The sequence below is a fragment of the Anomaloglossus baeobatrachus genome, chromosome 5, assembly GCF_048569485.1.
Source record: "Anomaloglossus baeobatrachus isolate aAnoBae1 chromosome 5, aAnoBae1.hap1, whole genome shotgun sequence".
Classification (NCBI taxonomy): Eukaryota; Metazoa; Chordata; class Amphibia; order Anura; family Aromobatidae; genus Anomaloglossus; species Anomaloglossus baeobatrachus.
Genome location: NC_134357.1, coordinates 448,966,553 through 448,988,935, shown reverse-complemented (window position 1 = coordinate 448,988,935; position 22,383 = coordinate 448,966,553). Strand labels below are relative to the sequence as shown.

At 49.3% G+C, this 22,383-nt stretch overlaps 1 protein-coding gene across 1 annotated transcript in view; it reads right to left on the bottom strand.

The window, feature by feature from the left end:
• Nucleotides 1-22,383, bottom strand: part of NSFL1C (NSFL1 cofactor) — a 54,669-nt gene that overhangs the window by 13,184 nt on the left and 19,102 nt on the right. The window contains exons 3-8 of the mRNA XM_075350506.1: nt 18,493-18,567; nt 14,838-15,003; nt 14,618-14,710; nt 14,422-14,531; nt 13,821-13,958; nt 13,551-13,715 (exon numbers count right to left, since the gene is read on the bottom strand). Of these exons, the coding sequence (XP_075206621.1) occupies nt 13,551-13,715; nt 13,821-13,958; nt 14,422-14,531; nt 14,618-14,710; nt 14,838-15,003; nt 18,493-18,567 (747 nt within the window). The remainder of the gene's footprint in view (nt 1-13,550; nt 13,716-13,820; nt 13,959-14,421; nt 14,532-14,617; nt 14,711-14,837; nt 15,004-18,492; nt 18,568-22,383) is intronic.

Genomic DNA, 22,383 nt, shown 5'->3' with positions numbered 1-22,383 from the left:
CCCCGATTGCAGGAAGGAAAGAAAGGTGGGCAATGCAAATGGCCAAGGGGATACTCTCTGTGCAGAGCACCAGGATAAGAAAATCTTCCACGTTCTGTGGTAGATCTTAGCAGACGTTGACTTCCTAGCTTGTCTCATTGTGGCTACGACTCCTTGAGATAATCCTGCGGACGCTAGGATCCAGGACTCAATGGCCACACAGTCAGGTTCAGGGCCGCAGAATTCTGATGGAAAAACGGCCCTTGGGACAGTAAGTCTGGTCGGTCTGGCAGTGACCATGGTCGACCGACCGTGAGATGCCACAGATCCGGATACCACGATCTCCTCGGCCAGTCTGGGGCGACGAGTATGACGCGGCTGCAATCGGATCTGATCTTGCGTAACACTCTGGGCAAGAGTGCCAGAGGTGGGAAGACGTATGGGAGCCGGAACTGCGACCAATCTTGAACTAATGCGTCTGCCGCCAGAGCTCTTTGATCGCGCGACCTCGCCATGAATGCCGGGACCTTGTTGTTGTGCCGGGACGCCATTAGGTCGACGTCCGGCACTCCCCATCGGCGACAGATTTCCTGAAACACGTCCGGGTGAAGGGACCACTCCCCTGCGTCCATGCCCTGGCGACTGAGGAAGTCTGCTTCCCAATTTTCTACGCCTGGGATGTGAACCGCGGATATGGTGGATGCTGTGTCCTCCACCCACATTAGAATGCGCCGGACTTCTTGGAACGCTTGCCGACTGCGCGTCCCTCCTTGGTGGTTGATGTATGCCACCGCTGTGGAGTTGTCCGACTGGATTCGGATCTGCTTTCCTTCCAGCCACTGTTGGAAGGCCAGTAGGGCAAGATACACTGCCCTGATTTCCAGAACATTGATCTGAAGGGTGGACTCCTGCGGAGTCCACGTCCCCTGTGCCCTGTGGTGGAGAAACACTGCTCCCCACCCTGACAGACTCGCATCTGTCGTGACCACTGCCCAGGATGGGGGCAGGAAGGATCTTCCCTGAGACAATGAGGTGGGAAGGAGCCACCATTGTAGAGAGTCCTTGGCCGTCTGGGAAAGAGAGACTTTCCTGTCCAGGGACGTTGACTTCCCGTCCCATTGGCGGAGAATGTCCCATTGAAGTGGGCGCAGATGAAACTGCGCAAAGGGAACTGCTTCCATGGCTGCCACCATCTTCCCGAGGAAGTGCATGAGGCGCCGTAAGGGGTGCGACTGGCCTTGAAGGAGGGATTGCACCCCTGTCTGTAGGGACCGCTGCTTGTTCAGCGGAAGCTTCACTCTCGCTGCTCGAGTATGAAACTCCATGCCAAGATACGTTAGCGACTGTGACGGTGACAGATTCGACTTTGGAAAGTTGATGATCCATCCGAACGTCTGTAGAGTCTCCAGCGTAGCATGTAGACTGAGTTGGCATGCCTCTTGAGAGGGTGCCTTGACAAGTAGATCGTCTAGGTAAGGGATCACCGAGTGTCCCTGAGAGTGCAAGACTGCTACCACCGCCGCCATGACCTTGGTGAAGACCCGGGGGGCTGTCGCCAGACCGAATGGCAGAGCTACGAACTGAAGATGGTCGTTTCCTATCACAAAACGTAGAAAACGTTGATGTTCTGTAGCAATTGGCACGTGGAGATAAGCATCTTTGATGTCTATTGAGGCAAGGAAGTCTCCTTGAGACATTGAGGCAACGACAGAGCGGAGGGTTTCCATCCGGAACCGTCTGGCGTGCACATGTTTGTTGAGCAGCTTTAGATCCAGAACAGGACGGAACGAGCCGTCCTTTTTTGGAACCACAAAGAGATTGGAGTAAAACCCTCGCCCTTGTTCCTGAGGCGGTACAGGAACCACTACTCCTTCCGCTCTTAGGGAGTCCACCGCCTGCAGCAGGGCATCTGCTCGGTCTGGATGTGGGGAGGTTCTGAAGAACCGAGCTGGAGGACGAGAACTGAACTCGATTCTGTACCCGCGAGACAAAATGTTTGTCACCCACCGGTCTTTGACCTGTGACATCCAAATGTCGGAAAAGCGGGAGAGCCTGCCCCCGACCGGAGATGCGGAGGGGGGGAGCTGGAAGTCATGAGGTAGCCGCTTTGGAAGCGGTTCCTCCATTTGCTTTCTTGGGGCGTGCGTGAGCCCGCCAGGAATCTGAGACTCTTTGCGTCCTCTGCGTCCCTTTGGACGAGGAGAATTGTGTCTTGCCCGAACCTCGAAAGGACTGAAACCTCTGCTGCCATTTTTTCTGCTGAGGTTTGCTTGATCTGGGCTGGGGTAAGGAAGAGTCTTTACCCTTGGACTGTTTAATGATGTCAGCCAATGGCTCGCCAAACAGTCTATCTCTAGATAAAGGCAAGCTGGTTAAACATTTTTTGGAACCAGCATCTGCTTTCCAGTCCTTTAACCACAAGGCTCTGCGCAAAACTACCGAATTGGCGGACGCCATTGAGGTGCGGCTGGTAGATTCTAGGACCGCATTGATAGCGTAAGACGCAAACGCAGACATCTGCGAGGTAAGGGACGCCACTTGCGGCACCGCTGGATGTATGATAGCATCCACTTTTGCTAAACCAGCTGAAATAGCTTGGAGCGCCCATACGGCTGCGAATGCTGGAGAAAACGACGCGCCGATAGCTTCATAGACAGATTTTAACCAAAGGTCCATCTGTCTGTCATTGGCATCCTTAAGTGAAGCGCCATCCTCCACTGCAACTATGGATCTAGCTGCAAGTTTGGAAATCGGGGGGTCTACTTTTGGACACTGGGTCCAGCGCTTGACCACATCAGGGGGGAAAGGAAAACGTGTATCCTTAGAACGTTTAGAGAAACGTCTTTCTGGATGAGCGTCGTGTTTCTGGATTGACTCTCTGAAGTCAGAGTGATCCAAGAAAGCACTCAATTTACGCTTGGGATAGAGGAAACGAAACTTCTCCTGCTCTGCAGCTGCCTCCTCTGCAGAAGGAGCTGGGGGAGAAATATCCAACAGTCTATTGATGGCTGAGATAAGCTCGTTTACCATGGCGTCCCCATCCGGGGTATCCAGATTGAGAGGGGTTCCAGGATAAGACTCCTGATCACTCTCTTCAGACGCATCACAGGGCGACTGATTGCGTTGAGACCCTGAGCAGTGTGATGACGTTGAGGGTCTTTCCCAGCGAGCTCGCTTAGGGTGGCTGGGGCTATCATCTGAGTCATAATACTCAGCCTGGGAAGCCGGGGACCCCCTTGCAGTCTGGATTAATTCCAACTGAGGGGGATTAGAGGACAGAGACCTCGCCGTGTCCATAGACTGAGCCCCAGTCATGGATTGCAAAGTTTCAAGGATTTTTGCCATAGTCACAGACATTCCATCAGCAAAAACTGCAAAGTCTGTCCCTGACACCGGGGCAGGACTTACAAGCGTCTCAGCCTGGGTCACTACCCCTCCGGACTCCGGCTGGCGAAGCAGCACCGGATCTGAGCATTGCACACAATGGGGGTCTTTGGAACCTGCTGGTAGAGCAGCCCCACATGCAGCACACGCAGTGTACACAGCCCTAGCCTTGGCAGCCTTGCGTTTTGTGGATGACATGTTGCTGCTTCCTCAGAGCGATCTGGGGTATCCAGCCAGGAAGCGACCTCACAGTGCAAGAAATAAATAAATATATATATCTGGTGACACAGTACACCAATACACACTGAGGCACTAGAGGGGCCAGCTGAAATGCCGCTTACCGCCCGCTTAAGAGCGGGTGTGTGGTCTCCAAAAGCCCCCTAGTCCAGGTCTCCCAGAGCCTTGCGTCCTTCCTCCAGCCAGACTGCATGTAATGGCTGCCGGCGTCCTGGGAGAGGAGGGGGGGCGGGCCCTGGGCGTTCCTGACTAAGAGCGGGAAGCCTGCTTCCCTCTGTGCCTAGTGAGAGGGCTGGAGCATGTAAATCAGGCTCCAGCCCTCGTCGCTGCTGCGAAACAGCGTCTCTCCCCTACCCTGATTGACAGGGTGGGGGCGGGAACGAAGCGGAGCTAGGCCGCAAAAAAGCCGGGGACTAAAGTTATAAACGCCGCCGCCGTAAAAGCGTGGTCGGCGTGTCCCCGGCGCACCACAAGTCACAGCAGCGCCGCCCGATCCAGTGGGGGTCGGCGCTGCGTTCCCACAACACAAAGTCCCCCAGTAAACTGTAGGAACACTAACTCCAACGTTACGGTCCCCGGCGCACTACAACACCCAGCCAGCCCGGAGTGTGTCTGTGCCTGCCAGGGACACAGAGTACCTGTATGATGCAGGGCCATGTCCCTGATTGTACTCCTGCTCCGTATCCATCAGGTGCTATGGGTCTGTGGATGGAGCCCGGCGTCAGAGCTTAGAGGCCGGCAGGATCCCACTTCCACAGAGCCCTACAAGGGGATGTGGAAGGAAAACAGCATGTGGGGCTCCAGCCCCTGTACCAGCAATAGGTACCTCAACCTTACAACACCATCCACGGGTGAGAAGGGAGCATGCTGGGGGCCCTGTTATGGGCCCTCTTTTCTTCCATCCGAAATAGTCAGCAGCTACTGCTGACTAAAATCTGTGGAGCCATGCGTGGATGTCTGACCTCCTTCGCACAAAGCTTGAAAACTGGAGAACCCGTGATACCACGGGGGGGTATAGCCAGAAGGGGAGGGGCCTTGCACTTTTTAGTGTAGTGCTTTGTGTGGCCTCCGGAGGGCAGTAGCTATACCCCAATCGTCTGGGTCTCCCAATAGAGCGCTGAAGAAAAGGTCATTTACTATGGCGTCCCCTTCAGGTGTATCAAGATTGAGAGCAACGTCAGTGTCAGAGCCCTGAGCTGCGACGTCCGCCTCGTCCTCCAGAGAGTCCTCACGCTGGGAACCCGAGCAGCGTGAAGAAGTCGGGGAAGATTCCCAGCGGGCCCGCTTAGCTGGTCTGGGACTGTGGTCCGGGCCGGAGTCCTCCACGTGAGACCTAGGGCCCCCCCTGGGAACGTGCTGCGGCGCGGACAGAGAGGGGCCTGGAGGTGAAGATCCAACAGGGCCCGGGGCTTGTGTAAGGACCGGTCTGGACTGCAAAGCTTCAAGCAGCTTGGCAGACCATTTGTCCATAGACTGAGCCATGGATTGTGAGAGTGACTCAGAGTTTTTCAGCAAAAACTGCAAACTCTGTCCCTGCCGCCTGGACAGGGGGAGCAAGGGGTTCTACCTGAGCCGAGGGGCCCACTAGTGACCGAGGCTCGGGTTGAGGAAGCAAAACAGGGGTTGAGCATTGCTCACAGTGAGGGTAGGTGGAACCCGCAGGTAACTTAGCCGCACAAGAGGTACAGATCGCAAAATAACCCTGTGCCTTGGCACCCTTGCTCCTTGTGGACGACATGCTGTTGTCTCCTAGGAGAGTGATCACTGAGGGTATATGGGAAGGGTATACAGCCCGACCGAACAGAAGAAGGGAATTTTGTTTACTTACCGTAAATTCCTTTTCTTCTAGCTCTAATTGGGAGACCCAGACAATTGGGTGTATAGGCTATGCCTCCGAAGGCCGCACAAAGTACTACACTTAAAAGTGTTAGGCCCCTCCCCTTCTGCCTATACACCCCCTGTGCTCCCACGGGCTGCTCAGTTTTGGTGCAAAAGCAAGAAGGAGGAAAAAATAATTATAAACTGGTTTAAAGTAACTTCAATCCGAAGGAAACTCGGAGAACTGAAACCATTCAACATGAACAACATGTGTACACAAAAAAACAGGGGCGGGTGCTGGGTCTCCCAATTAGAGCTAGAAGAAAAGGAATTTACGGTAAGTAAACAAAATTCCCTTCTTCTTTTTCGCTCTATTGGGAGACCCAGACAATTGGGACGTCCAAAAGCAGTCCCTGGGTGGGTAAAATAATACCTCGTAAGAGAGCCGTAAAACGGCCCTTTCCTACAGGTGGGCAACCGCCGCCTGAAGGACTCGTCCACCTAGGCTGGCATCCGCCGCAGCATAGGTATGCACCTGATAGTGCTTCGTGAAAGTGTGCAGGCTCGACCAGGTAGCCGCCTGACACACCTGTTGAGCCGTAGCCTGGTGCCTCAAAGCCCAGGACGCTCCCACGGCTCTGGTAGAATGGGCCTTCAGCCCTGAGGGAACCGGAAGCCCAGCCGAACGGTAAGCTTCGATAATTGGCTCCTTGATCCACCGAGCCAGGGTTGATTTGGAAGCCTGTGACCCTTTACGCTGGCCAGCGACAAGGACAAAGAGTGCATCCGAGCGGCGCAGGGGCGCCGTACGAGAAATGTAGAATCTGAGTGCTCTCACCAGATCTAACAAGTGCAAATCCTTTTCACATTGGTGAACTGGATGAGGATAAAAAGAGGGTAAGGAAATATCCTGATTGAGATGAAAGGGGGATACCACCTTAGGGAGAAATTCCGGAACCGGACGTAGAACCACCTTGTCCTGGTGAAAAACCAGAAAAGGGGCTTTGCACGACAACGCTGCTAGCTCAGACACTCTCCGAAGAGAAGTGACTGCTACTAGAAAAACCACTTTCTGCGAAAGTCGTGAGAGGGAGATATCTCTCATTGGCTCGAATGGTGGTTTCTGAAGAACCATCAGCACCCTGTTTAGATCCCAGGGTTCTAACGGCCGCTTGTAAGGTGGAACGATGTGACAAACTCCCTGCAGGAACGTGCGTACCTGTGGAAGTCTAGCTAGGCGCTTCTGGAAAAACACAGAGAGCGCTGAAACTTGTCCCTTAAGGGAACCGAGCGACAAACCCTTTTCCAGTCCAGATTGAAGGAAGGACAGAAAAGTAGGTAATGCAAATGGCCAGGGAGAAAAACCCTGAGCAGAGCACCACGACAGGAAAATTTTCCACGTCCTGTGATAAATCTTGGCGGACGTTGGTTTCCTAGCCTGTCTCATAGTGGCAATGACTTCTTGAGATAACCCTGAAGACGCTAGGATCCAGGACTCAATGGCCACACAGTCAGGTTGAGGGCCGCAGAATTCAGATGGAAAAACGGCCCTTGAGACAGCAAGTCTGGTCGGTCTGGTAGTGCCCACGGTTGGCCGACCGTGAGATGCCACAGATCCGGGTACCACGACCTCCTCGGCCAGTCTGGAGCGACGAGGATGGCGCGGCGGCAGTCGGACCTGATCTTGCGTAACACTCTGGGCAACAGTGCCAGCGGAGGAAACACATAAGGGAGCTGAAACTGCGACCAATCCTGAACTAAGGCGTCTGCCGCCAGAGCTCTGGGATCTTGAGACCGTGCCATGAACGTCGGTACCTTGTTGTTGTTCCGGGACGCCATGAGGTCGACGTCCGGCACCCCCCAGCGGCAACAGATCTCCTGAAACACGTCCGGGTGAAGGGACCATTCCCCTGCGTCCATGCCCTGGCGACTGAGATAATCTGCTTCCCAGTTTTCCACGCCTGGGATGTGAACTGCGGATATGGTGGAGGCCGTGGCTTCCACCCACATCAAAATCCGCCGGACTTCCTGGAAGGCTTGTCGACTGCGTGTGCCGCCTTGGTGGTTGATGTATGCCACCGCTGTGGAATTGTCCGACTGAATTCGGATCTGCTTGCCTTCCAGCCACTGCTGGAACGCTTTCAGGGCAAGATACACTGCCCTGATCTCCAGAACATTGATCTGAAGCGAGGACTCTTGCCGGGTCCACGTACCCTGAGTCCTGTGGTGGAGAAAAACCGCTCCCCACCCTGACAGACTTGCGTCCGTCGTGACTACTTCCCAGGATGGGGGTAGGAAGGATTTCCCCTTCGATAATGAAGTGGGAAGAAGCCACCACCGAAGGGAAGCTTTGGTCGCCTGAGAGAGGGAGACGGTCCTGTCGAGGGCCGTCGGCTTCCTGTCCCATTTGCGTAGGATGCAGGGCTGTGGAGTCGGTAAGCCAAACCTTCGACTCCGACTCCGACTCCGACTCCTCAAATTCTCTTGCACCGGCTCCGGCTCCGACTCCGGCTCCGGCTCCGACTCCGGCTCCGGCTCCGACTCCGGCTCCGGCTCCGACTCCGGCTCCGACTCCGGCTCCTACATATATTGCTTATAGTTAGGTGAAAAATTTATTGTAGTACATGAATATGTGTATGTGAACATCAGACATTTAATAATTTTTATGATACAATAATCAAGATATTTGGATAGAACATAAAATATATTTATTGGAATACAACTTTAGAACACAAAAAACTGTAATAAATTGTAAATATGTAATACACTATGTAATATACAGTAGATTACATATATATCTTGTGTGTGTATATACACTGTATATATATATATATATATATATATATATATATATATATATATATATATATATATATTTTACATATTTACAATTTATTAGTTTTTTGTGTTCTAAAGTTGTATTCCAATAAATATTTTATGTTCTATCCAAATATCTTGATTATTGTATCATAAAAACAATTAAATGTCTGATGTTCACATTGTACTACAATAAATTTTTCACTTAAATATAAGCATTATACTAAATGTTATTATTTAGTAAAATATTCAGCACATTCTGCATTGCACTCCTGTCCCCAATTTATTATATATTTTAGGAGTCGGAGTCGGTGCATTTTATACCGACTCCGACTCCACCAAAATGAGCTTCGACTCCGACTCCGACTCCACGACTCCGACTCCACAGCCCTGGTAGGATGTCCCATTGAAGAGGACGCAGGTGAAACTGCGCGAAAGGGACTGCTTCCATTGCTGCCACCATCTTCCCCAGGAAGTGCATGAGGCGCCTCAAGGGGTGTGACTGGCCTTGAAGGAGAGATTGTACCCCTGTCTGTAGTGACCGCTGCTTGATCAGCGGAAGCTTCACTATCGCTGAGAGGGTATGAAACTCCATGCCAAGGTATGTGAGCGATTGGGCCGGTGTCAGATTTGACTTTGGAAAATTGATGATCCACCCGAAACTCTGGAGAGTCTCCAGGGTAGCGTCGAGGCTGTGTTGGCATGCCTCTAGAGAGGGTGCCTTGATCAACAGATCGTCCAAGTACGGGATCACCGAGTGACCCTGAGAATGGAGGACCGCTACTACAGTAGCCATAACCTTGGTGAAAACCCGTGGGGCTGTTGCCAGGCCGAATGGCAGTGCCACGAACTGCAGGTGTTCGTTTCCTATGGCGAAGCGCAAGAAGCGCTGGTGCTCTGGGGCAATCGGAACGTGGAGATAAGCATCTTTGATATCGATCGATGCAAGGAAATCTCCTTGGGACATTGAGGCGATGACGGAGCGAAGGGATTCATCCGGAACCGCCTGGTCTTTACGTGTTTGTTGAGAAGTTTCAGGTCTAGGACAGGACGGAAAGACCCGTCCTTCTTTGGGACCACAAACAAGTTGGAGTAAAAACCGTGGCCCTGTTGATGAAGAGGAACAGGGACCACCACTCCTTCTGCCTTCAGAGTGTCCAGCGCCTGCAGAAGAGCCTCGGCTCTCTCGGGAGGCGGAGAAGACCTGAAGAATCGAGTCGGGGGACGAGAGATGAACTCTATCTTGTAACCGTGAGACAGAATGTCTCTCACCCAGCGGTCTTTTATTTGTGGCAGCCAGGCGTCGCAAAAGCGGGAGAGCCTGCCACCGACCGAGGATGCTACTAGAGGAGGTCGAAAGTCATGAGGAAGCCGCCTTGTTAGCGGTGCCTCCAATGTTCTTTTTAGGACGTGACTTAGACCGCCATGCATCAGAGTTCCTTTGTTCTTTCTGAGACCTTTTGGACGAGGAGAATTGGGACCTGCCCGCGCCCCGAAAAAACCGAAACCTCGACTGCCCTCTCCTCTGTTGGGGAATGTTCTGTTTGGGCTGGGGTAAGGATGTATCCTTTCCCTTAGATTGTTTGATGATTTCATCCAGACGCTCGCCAAACAGCCTGTCGCCAGAAATTGGCAAACTGGTTAAGCGCTTTTTGGAAGCAGAATCTGCCTTCCATTCCCGTAGCCACAAGGCCCTGCGGAGTACCACCGAATTGGCGGTCGCCACCGCCGTACGGCTCACAGAGTCCAGGACAGCATTAATAGCGTAAGACGCAATTGCCGAGGTCTGGGTGGTAATGGATGCCACTTGTGGCGCGGCCGTGCATGTGGCTGCTTCAATTTGCGCTTGACCTGCTGAGATAGCTTGCAGCGCCCATACGGCTGCGAATGCTGGGGCAAAAGAAGCTCCGATAGCTTCATAGATGGATTTCAACCAGAGCTCCATCTGCCTGTCAGTGGCATCTTTGAGCGAGGCCCCATCTTCCACTGCAAGTATGGATCTAGCCGCCAGTCTGGAGATTGGAGGATCCACTTTGGGACATTGAGTCCAACCTTTAACCACGTCCGGGGGGAAAGGATAACGTGTATCCTTAAGGCGCTTAGAAAAACGCTTATCTGGACAAGCATGGTGATTCTGGATTGCCTCTCTGAAATCAGAGTGGTCTAGAAACATACTCTGTGTCCGCTTGGGAAACCTGAAACGAAATTTCTCCTGCTGAGAAGCTGACTCCTCCGCCGGAGGGGCTGAGGGAGAAATATCCAGCAACTGATGGATGGACGCAATAAGATCGTTTACTATGGCGTCCCCGTCTGGAGTATTAAGATTGAGAGCGCTCTCAGGATCAGAATCCTGATCAGCTGTCTCCGCATCATCAACCAAAGATTCCCCCCGCTGAGACCCTAAACAATATGATGTCGAGGGAAATTCTAAGCGAGCCCGCTTAGTCAATCTGGGGCTGGGGTCTAAGTCAGAACCCTCAGACTGGGATGTAGGAGATACCCCGGGAGGACATTGTTGGTCCAACTGAGGGGGGCCCGGGAACAACGATTCAACAGGGTCCCGTTGCTGAGATACCGGCCTGGACTGCAAGGCTTCTAGTATCTTAGCCATAGTCTCAGAGAGTTTAGCAAACTCAGTCCCCGTCACCTGGACAGTGCCAACAGGTGGCTCCCCCTGGGCCCCTCTTAGCATAGGCTCCGGCTGAAGAAGTGGCACAGGGGTCGAACACTGCACACAATGAGGGTCAGTGGAACCTGCCGGTAGTGGGGTCTTACAAGCGGCGCAGGCAGCATAATAAGCCTGTGTTTTGGCACCCCTGCCTTTTGTGGGCGCCATGCTATAGTTTTCCTTGAGTTACACAAAAGGGTATATAGCCAGAATGCACTGTGCTCATACAGTGTAAAGTATATATGATACCCAAATAATGTACCAATACCCTACAGCACCATGGGGCTAGCACCAACAGGTGCTGCTTACCAGCCGCCTAAAGCTGTTGTGAGGCCACCAGAGACCGTGTCTGGGTCTCCCAGGACTTGTCCCTCTTCTGCAGCGTCGGTGGAGCTGACAGGAATGGCTGCGGCGTCCTGACGAGATGAGGGAGCTGTGGGCGTGGCCGAGAAAGAGCGCGAACTGGTGCTCACACCGTGCACAGTGAGGGGGGTGGAGTATGTAAATCATACTCCAGCCCTCAGAGCTGCTCGCTCCGTGCAGCGTCCCGCCCTTCCCCCTGCCTGTCAGGGCTGAGGGCGGGAGAAAAGTAAACTAGGCCGCAAGGAAGCCGGGGACTCTAGTAATAAACGCGGCCGCCGTAAAAGCGCGGCCGGCGTGAAAGTCCCCGGTGAACTACAAGTCCCAGCCGCGCCGCAGTGTCCCATGGCAGCGGCGGTTAGTGCGGCAGCCCTTACATATAAACACACTCAGCGACGCTGAGTGTGTAATGGCACATATAGACCCGGTCAGCGCCGCGGTCCCCGGTGCACTAGCACACCCAGCAAAGCTGAGGTGATGCCATGCGCGGTCCCCACAGGGATACAGAGTACCTTCAAGATGCAGGGCCATGTCCCTGAACGATACTCGGCTCCTATCCATCAGGCTCCACAGGAGTTGTGGATGGAGCACGGTCTCAGTGCCTGGAGACCGGTAAGATCCCACTTCACCCAGAGCCCAGAGGGGGATGGGGAAGGAAAGCAGCATGTGGGCTCCAGCCTCCGTACCCGCAATGGATACCTCAACCTTAACAACACCGCCGACAAGAGTGGGGTGAGAAGGGAGCATGCTGGGGGCCCTATATGGGCCCACTTTTCTTCCAACCGACATAGTCAGCAGCTGCTGCTGACTAATCTGTGGAGCTGTGCTGTGCGTGTCTGACCTCCTTCGCACAAAGCAAAAAACTGAGCAGCCCGTGGGAGCACGGGGGGTGTATAGGCAGAAGGGGAGGGGCCTAACACTTTTGAGTGTAATACTTTGTGCGGCCTCCGGAGGCATAGCCTATACACCCAATTGTCTGGGTCTCCCAATAGAGCGAAAAAGAAATATATAAATATATATATAGTATCTATTCCGGCACCCTAAGGGGACCAGCACCGGGTGACCGGTGTGGCTTACCGACCGCTAAAAAGCGGAGTGTGTGTCCTCCAGATTCCCTGCCTTAGGTCTCCCAGCGTTGCAGAGCTCTTTCCAGGAAATCCTCCACAGGCAGAATGCCAAAGAAATGGCTGCCGGAGCTCTCAGGGGAGGAGTGGAGCCGTGGGCGGCGTTAGAAAAAGTGCGGGAATCTGGAGTCCCCACAGTGATCAGTGAGGGGGGGAGGAAACATACAGGATGCTCCGGCCCTCACAGCCGACGTCAGGCCGGCCGTCCCGCCCTTACCCCTGATAGACAGGCCCGGGGGCGGGAGTTTTGCTACTAGGCCGCAATTGAAGCCGGGGACTAAATTTAAGACCGCAGCCGACAAACAGGCGCGGTCGGCGCGGAAGTCCGCCGGCCGTCACAAATAAGCAGCTGCTGCAGTGTCCGGGATGAAGGCGCTCCATGCACATCCCCCATGGGGATACAGAGTAGCAGGGCCCGGTCCCTGAGGATAAATAAACTCCTGTCCGACAGATTCCCACAGGGGCTGCGGAGGGAGCACGGTCCCAGTGAATGGATGACCGCTCAGGATCCCACTTCTCCCAGAGCCGCTAAGGGATGGTGAAGGAGACGGCATGAGGCTCCGGCCTTTGTACCCGCAATGGGTACCTCAACCTTAACAGCACCGCCGACTTAGTGGGGTGAGAAGGGAACATGCCGGGGGCCCCGTGGGGGCCCACTTTTCTTCCAACCGATATAACTAATCTGAGAATTCATGAGTGGATGTGTGCCTCCTTCCACACAAAGCATAAAACTGAGGAGCACGGGAGGGTGTATAGGCAGAGGGGAGGGGTTACACTTTTTAAAGTGTAATACTTTGTGTGGCCTCCGGAGGCAGAAGCTATACACCCAATTGTCTGGGTCTCCCAATGGAGCGACAAAGAAAGAATGTATGACGGGGAAACACGGTATGTATACATACATACATACATACATACATACATACATATATATATATATACACACACACACAAACACACACACACATACAGACATAGAAGCAGTAACCATTTGTACCTGCATCGGGTCATCAATACCACTTAGATCTTTAGTGAGATGTGAAACCAGAACCCCTTTGTGATGGTATCAGGCAATCACAAATGTAAAGGGTCTCTAATTGAAATGTCATAAAATGTGAACATTGGAAATCCCCTGTGGATATACACGATGATCATGGAACTCTTACCGGTGACTGTGATTGAACATTTGGACCAGTCTTCCCCCATCTGCAAGTCGAATCTGAATGTTCGTGGTGGCATTGGAGTTGTCGATGATCACAGAGGAACTGGCCCGGGCTTCATTTTCAGCCTGCTGTGACGGGGACGCTGTACTCAGGACATTGGGGGTCGTACTGGCAGCAACCAAAAAGGAGGAAGCAACGAAAAAAAATGTGTTAGCGAAACTAGTACTGTCCTAATAGAAGAGGCATCAATGTAACTGTGGGCACATCTCTCACCTGCCCAGTTTCTGCCCTTCTCCTGTGAAGGCTTTGAAGGAAGTTTTAGGTTTCATATAGTCTTCGTCACGGTGGTCTTCCATATCTAAGTTCACCTGTCCGCCCTGGGCTAGCCTGCGGAGCTCGCCTGGAATCTCCCTGATTTTGTATATTTGGAGAAACATGGTTATGGATAATAGCAGTAGTATACGGTGTCCTATTAAAATGTCTCGCCACAACACCCCCCCCCCAGAGTTAATTAGCTTTCTTTACCCCTCATAAAAGGAATTGACGATACCTTACAATATGGGCTAATGTGCGTGGTCAAGTCCTTTTGTTTATTTAGTGGCATATTGACTAATATACATTAAAAATGTGATTCTCATAGTTGCCTAAAACAAAACGATCTTCTGAGTCACTAGTCAAGTGACAATGTTGCGTAAAAAAACACTGAAGGGTAAAGTGTGATTTACTAAACTTTTTTTATGAAGTCGCAGCAATCGGATCACCAGTAGTTTACATAATTAATCTTATAAATTCAATCTCCTGAATGTTTTTTTTCATTGAAATAAACCTTCTTTTGACACCAGATCACAGTAAAAAGACTATCCCCAATGCATACCCTCTGCGTATAGCTTCCAAGAACTGCGCATTGCTAGGATCCTGATAGCTACGCAGATCACCGTCGTCCATACTGAATCCGTTCTTCCAGAGCTTTAGGACCACGTGGACCTGCAGAAGAGGGTGAGAAATTAACTACCCACAAAACAGTGGAGAAATCTAAGCAGTATTCAGACATACAATTATCAGACACTCACATCCTGTCCTTGGTGATGTTTGCGAGCACCAGCTACATAGGCAGATTCCTCCTCTGGGGCTGCCCCCAGCCTGTAACCACCGCCTGCAAATGGCTGAAAATGGAGGAGATTATCAGTCACAGCTGTGTTTTCAATAACTGAGGGTCAAAAGGTGTCATTAGAAATGGGAAAATCAGCTATTCTGGTGCAATCTGTATAGGCATCCCATCACTGATCTCACCGATGATCGGCTGCTTTCACCGGGGCTTTTGGTAGTTCTGTCCACAGCAACAGCTCCATGTTCTTTGGCTCCTTTGAAGAGATCCTCCACCAGCTCATTAGGGCTCCTCTTTCTTGGTGGACCAACAATTTGCTGCCCACTTCTCTCTGAACCACCAGCGTAAAACCTGTAGTATGATAATCCACAGACAAGTATTCTACTACTGTTCTCAATGTACAAGAATATATCTACTATAGTACTGTCCCCTATGTACAAGACTATAATACTGCCCCAATCTACAAGAATATAACTACCATAATACTGCCCCCTATGTGTAAGAATATAACTACTATAATACTGCCCCCCTATGTACAAGAATATAACTACTATAATACTGCCCCCCCATGTACAAGAATATAACTGCTATAATACTGCCCCATATGTACAAGAATATAACTATTATAATACTGGTGAGATCTCCCCTAACCCTGGCCTTCCTTCCACTAGTTTATATAACTCTCTTCCTGCTGCACATAGAAACTTTGCTAATCTTATTAACATTCATTACATGACTTCTTTTGTTTCTTAATTGTGCTCTCTGGAACTCATGGTCAGTCTGCAACAAACTCTACTACATCCATTACTTCTTCCTTTCTAATTCCCCTAACCTTTTGACACTCATTGACACCTGAATCCAGCGGTCTGACACCACTGCTCTCTCATATGGTGGCCTACAATTTTCACATACCCCCAGACCTGAGAACAGACAAGGTGGAAGAGGTGATTGCCTGCTCTTTTCATCACAATGTGCTTTCCAGGTTAACCTCCCCAACCCCTTGGTACCCTCGTTTGTGTTTCCTTCCTTTGAGGTCCACGTTGTAAGACAATTCAACCCCTTCTCCCTGTGAGTGGCGGTTGTGTATCGCCCTCTAGGCCCCACCCGTCAGTTCCTGGTTGCCACCTGGCTTACACATGTTCTATCCTGTGACAATCCCACTCATTATGGGAGACTAACATCCCCATTGATAACCCCCTCTCTGCATCTGCTACTCATCTTCTTTCCCTCTAACCTGGTCTCTCGGCCTTTCACAGTTTACTTTCTACACATGAAGATGGGAATACTCTGGACCTGGTCTTCTCCCGATTCTGCTCATTGTATGACTTTACTAACTTCCCTCTTCCACTCTCTGACCACAACCGTCTTTCCTTCTCTGTCAATAACTGTCTACCCGCTCAGGACTCCACCACTTACAGCACATAGAGAAATCTACATGCCATGAATACCCAGCAACTTATGAGCAATCTAAAGTCCTCTTTAGCTCTGCACTCCTCCCTCTTCTGTCCAGACTCTGTATTGTCACATTATAATAATACATTGCATAGGGCCCTGGATGAAGCAGATGATGTCAAACCTGGCAAACACGTTTTCTCCAGCAGTGCTCTAGGTGTGCTCTTTTCAGCAGAAGACTTATCCACTATGAGTTTGTGCTCAAAACTTACAGCTATGCTGAATAGATCTGGCTAAACAAGTCTACTTCACCATCCTCATCACATCACTAGCCAATAATCCAAAATAACTTTCCACTCCCTTCTGAGCCCTAAAATCGAGGTTCCGGTCATCAACGGCAGCGCTAAGAATCTGGCCACTTATCAACGATATCAGGCCATTTTTTCCCAATCAGTTCACAGCTTGCATCCCCTTCCCTCCCGCACCTCCAGTTCACTTTCACCCCTTGACTACGTAACAGACGTTACCCTGCTGATTCTTTTTGCCCTACTACCAGCATCAGTGACCCAATTCCCTCATATCTTCTTCAGTCCCTCTCCCAGGCTGTCACCACCCATCTAACTAAAATGTTTAATCTCTTTCTCCTGGAAACTTTCCCTCCTCATGCCATCATAACCCCTCTACTATAAAAACCATCCCTGGCCCAGAACTGGTCTAACTACAGCCCAGTCTCTCCTTCATTTCTAAACTTCTGGAACACTTGTTCCGGTCCAGTCTAATCCGCTAGCTCCCAGAAAATTCTTTTCTTGACCCTCTTCAATCCGGTTTCCGATCCTTACACTCTACTGAGACTGCTCTCACTGAAGTCTATAACGATCTATTAACATCTAAATCTAATGGTCACTACTCCCTGGCTGATTCTCCTGGATCTTTCCGCTGCATTTGACACTGTGGATCACCAGCTTCTTTTCACTATCAGCCTTAAAGAAACTGCTCTCTCCTGATTCTTCTCCTACCTCTGACTACTCCTTCACTTTTGCCGGCTCCTCTTCGCCTTACTATTGGCTGTCTAGGCCCCCTCCTCTTCTATCTAGCCCCTTTTATACAAACCATCAGCAGATTTGGTCCCCTCTCTATTCTGATAACACCCACTTATAAACCTCTTCTACTGACATCACCTCCACCTTAATAGAAAATTCTTGAGATTGAATATCTGCTGTCTCTAACGCCAGGTCCTCCCTCCATCGGAAACTGAATCTCTTCAAAATTGAACTTCGTGTTTCCTCCCTATAATAACCTTCCTATACCTGAAATAGCAATTTCCTTGGGTGATTCAACCATAACTCCCAAGAAGCACACGTATTATCTTGGGGTCATAATTAAACACACAACTTTCCTTTATTCTCTACATTTAATCATTCACTTGCTCATGTCATCTGCATCTAAAAAAAAAATCTCTATAATCCAACCTTTTCTCACCTTTGAAACTGCAAAAACTCTTACTGTCGCTCTTATTTATTCATCTGGCCTACTGCAAATCCCTGATTGATCCCCTTCGTACCATACTTTATCCTCTCCATCCTGAATGCAGCAGCCAGGGTCGTATTTCTGTCCAGCCGCTATACCAATGCCTCCACCTTGTGCCAGCCATTGTACTGGTTACCCATCCGCTACAGAGCACAATATAAACTAATTGCCTCCACCATCATACATCTTCTCCATCTCTATCACCCTACCTGTGCTCTCTATTCTGCAACTTATCTAAGATTAACAGCCTCCATAATCTGAATTTCCCACTGCCTTCTCCAAGATCTCTCTCGTGCTACACCAGTCTTCTTGAATGCACTATTCCACACAACCCAATTAATACTTAGCCCCCACACTTTTAAGGGGGCTTTAAAAACACTGCTTTAAACAAATCTATAACCTCACTTCACTAATCTAACTCTCCCCGGTTCCTTCCTCTAATTTGCCCTCAGAATCTAGTCCCTCAGTCATCTGTCTCCACAACCTCCATGTACCCTATAACACTTGGTAAATGCATTTAGACAGATACTGTCTTACAACGGCTAGTTTTTAAGATGGCTGGACTGTACATGACAAGCACACCCTACCTATTATGCCCCCACCCCTCCCCATCTACCTATAGACTGTAAGCTTGTGAGCAGGGTCCTCACTCCTAGAACTGCTGGACTGTGTTACTAAAGCTATATGCTATCTGAAGAAGTGTTACGGGGGCAAATTAAACTCTCTTTTGACCACCACAGAGGAAACAAAAACTAGAGATAGCTGCTAAATCAACTTGAACACAAACCCAACAAACAGCTGCTTATATCTTAGCTTCCAGGACCCATGTGTTATTCGGGTCACAAAGCTGTTACCATTGACATTGGCACCAATATTTGGAGTCATCCACAAAACAGCTGGTGAGTATATAAGAAATCTGACCTTTGCCCTTCCTCCTCTTCTTCCTCCTCTTCCTGAGCGTGCACCAAGTCTCTGAAAGACGTCACCCTGTGATCGCTGAGATGGGAGAAAATGATGAAAAGTCAGTGCTCGGAAATAATGTCTTGAAAGTTTATCAGGGTTTAGGAGTCAACCTGGTTTTTGTAGTAGCCAGACTGTAAAATATAGATTGATGCTGTCCGTACTGTCTCACTTTACTGCTGCTGCACTAACTTGAGCTCAGACAGTCCAATTGTGTTAAGTGTCATAGTCAAACAGAAAAAAAAAGCATGAGGATGTGCTCCAGGAGGGTGATGCATCATTTCCAAGTGGCTTTGTCCTGAATCGTCACGGATTCTACATATGAAATGCTCACACCACCGTATATGTCGGATGAGTGCTAACCGATTTTTTATTGGATAGCACTCGGTCCAATGTTATTCTATGGGGCAGTGCTGATCTGCATTTTTTTCTCACCGATTTGGCACAAGAAAAAAAAATTACAGCTTCTACAACTTACCAAGAAAATTGGATGCCACTCACCCATTCATGTCTATGGGTGGGAAAACATCAGATTGTATTTGGATGACATCTGAGTGCAGGTAGATTACCAGAGATTGACGCAAAAGGAGAAGATGGAGAAATTCTGTTCTCCATCTTCCCCTCACAGTGTGCTTCCATTCTCGCATCTAAAAGGTCCAGTCACACTAAGCAACTTACCAGCGATCCCAACAACGATAGGGATCGCTGGTAAGTTGCTAGGAGGTTGCTGGTGAGATGTCACACTGCGACGCTCCAGCGATCCCACCAGCAACCTGACCTGGCAGGGATCGCTGGAGCGTTGCTACACGAGTTGCTGGTGAGCTCACCAGCAACCAGTGACCAGCCCCCAGCGCCGCGTGGAAGATGCTGCGCTTTGTAACTAAGGTAAATATCGGGTAACCAACCTGATATTTACCTTGGTTACCAGCGCACGGAGCTACACGTGCAGAGAGCAGGGAGCAGCGCACACTGAGCGCTGGCTCCTTGCTCTCCTAGTTACAGCACACATCGGGTTAATTACCCGATGTGTGCTGCAGCTAAATGTGCACAGAGCAGGGAGCAGCGCACAATGCTTAGCGCTGGCTCCCTGCTCTCCTAGCTACAGCACACATTGGGTTAATTAACCCGATTTGTCCTGCAACTACATGTGCACAGAGCAGGAGCCGGCACTGACAGTGAGAGCGGCGGAGGCTGGTAACAAAGGTAAATATCGGGTAACCAAGGACAGGGCTTCTTGGTTACCCGATATAAGCGCGATCGCGGTAAACATTTACTTACCGCCCGATACCGTAAGTCACGTGACGCGATCACGTGACTTCCGATAGTTGTCATGGTAGCACAGGATCATGTGATGACTCCTGTACTACACCTGACTTGCTTTCACTTTCTCTGTGCCAGCGGCACAGCAAAAGAGAAAGAGAGCGTATCTGCTGTTTACAGCCTTGTAGCTATGATCAACAGATACTGCAGAGCGATCGGAATGCTGATCGCAATAGCCCCTTAGGGAGACTAGTAAAAATAAAAAAAGTTAAAAAAAAGTTTTAAAAAAAAAAAAATCAAAAAAACCTAAAAGTTCAAATCACCCCCCATTCGCCCCATTGAAAATTAAAGGGTTAATAAAATAAAAAATATACACACATTTGGTATCGCCGCGTTCAGAAACGCCCGATCAAAATATAAAATCAATTAATCTGATCAGTATACGGCGTAGTGGCAAAAAAATTCCAAACGCCAAAACGATGGTTTTTTGTTGCCACAACTTTTGCGCAAAATGCAATAAGAGGCGATCAAAACGTAGCATCTGCGCAAAAATGGTACCGTTAAAAACGTCAGCTCGAGACGCAAAAAATAAGCCGTCATTGAGCCATAAATCCCGAAAAATGAGAATGCTACGGGTCACGGAATATGGCGTAAAACGTGCGCCACTTTTTTCGGACAAACTTCCGATTTTTTTTTAACCCCTTATATAAAAGTAAACCTATACATGTTTGGTGTCTACGAACTCGCACTGACCTGCGGCATCACACCCACACATCAGTTTTACCATACAGTGAACACAGTGAATAAAATATCTCAAAAACCATAGTGCTATCGCACTTTTTTTTGCAATTTTTCTGCATTTGGAATTGTTTTGCCGTTTTCTAGTACACTATATGGTAAAACTGATTGTTTCATTTAAAAGTACAGCTCGTTCCGCAAAAAATGAGCCCTCACATGACCATATTGACTGAAAAATAAAAACGTTACGTCTCTCAAAAAAAGAATGGCGAAAAAAAAAAACGGAAAGCGAAAAATCGGCCGGTCGTGAAGGGGTTACAGCCAGAAAGTTGACATTTGTAATGACTTTAGTTTTGTGCCATGTCTGTGATCTGCATTTTTTTAAACAAAAGTAAACAACTGAATGAACATCCTCAGAGCCAGGTGAGTCCATTTTTGCCAGGGGCTGTACATCGGGAAATAACATTAATTTTTTAATCCAAGATCAAATCCGTATGATGGTTTAATCCTTGTGGTTAAGGAGAATGTAACATTAGGTTCCAATATGATTCCCCATTCAAAAAGGGCAGTCTCCGACCCCCACCTCTCTGTAATGGATTAACCCTTTCTATTCTAAAGAATTTAAAACCAGAAAGATTACCTTGATGCCCATTTAAAAAAAAAATAAAAATGTTTGGATACATTAAGGGATTTGTGGCACTGGGATTATTCAAATCTCTAATCTGTTCATTCATTCTGTCTTTGCTTATGAGGTATGCACCACTGTAGCGTGTTTTTGTTTTTTTTATTTTACCATTAGAGTGGTGCTTTAAATGCAAGTCCCCTGCCTTCTGACTTATACACAACCTCCGCCGTCTTTACTTTCTATCACCGGTGCTCCGGACGGTCTTCTGCAGATTGTGACCTGCCGGCTGCCCCATCATGGAGTGACCGGAGATCACAACTCAATACAAGTCTATGAGAGCCTCATTTTGGGTCTCATAGACTTGCTTTAAGAGCTTGTGATGTAACTTCTAACTTCCGGCCTGTCATAAGTTATGGGCACAATATGGAGCTGTGTGGATAAAAAGGTGAAGTCGCCAGAGTGTAGGTATATTACTAGGGGCAGGGATCTTACGTTAAAAGCACCACCCCAGCAGTGGAAAAAAAAACAAACACAAAAACACTGGAGTGGTGCTTTACAGTCGTTTTGTGGACACTGTCTGCAATAGGCAACACACGTGCTATTATTATGAGTTATTAAACTGATTTGTGTGTTGCTTATTGTCAAAATCAGTTTCTACGTCCTTTCCTTCTATCACATATTAAAGGGAACAAATCATCAGGATTTTCCTATATAAAGTAAAGCCAGTGCTATACTGGTGCTAGGATGCTGAATGTAAGCATAGCTTGTGTTCTGAGATTGGATGTTTTATTTCAGAAATATGATTTGATTGGCAGCTGCTGCTAAATATCTAATATGTGGGTGGGGTTTTGCTATGTATTCCCGCCCCTGTCTGCTGGCTGGCCTCTGTAGATGCTAGACTGTATGGGCTCCTTCCAGTAGGAGTCATTTCTGTCACGTGATAGGGGTGTGTTAAAGATACAGCCCATACAAACATCTACCAAGGCCAGGCAGCAGACAAGTGTGGGAATAGATAGCAAAACCTGACCCACATATTGGCTATTCAGCAGCTGCTGCCAATCAAATAATAGTGCATTTCTGTAACTTTACTTGTACATATTTCTGAAATAAAACATCCAATCTCAGAACAAAAGCTATGCTTACATTCAGCATCCTAGCACCAGTATAGCACTGGCTTTACTTTATATTTTCATATACAGTGGGAGCAGAAAGTATTCAGACCCCTTTAA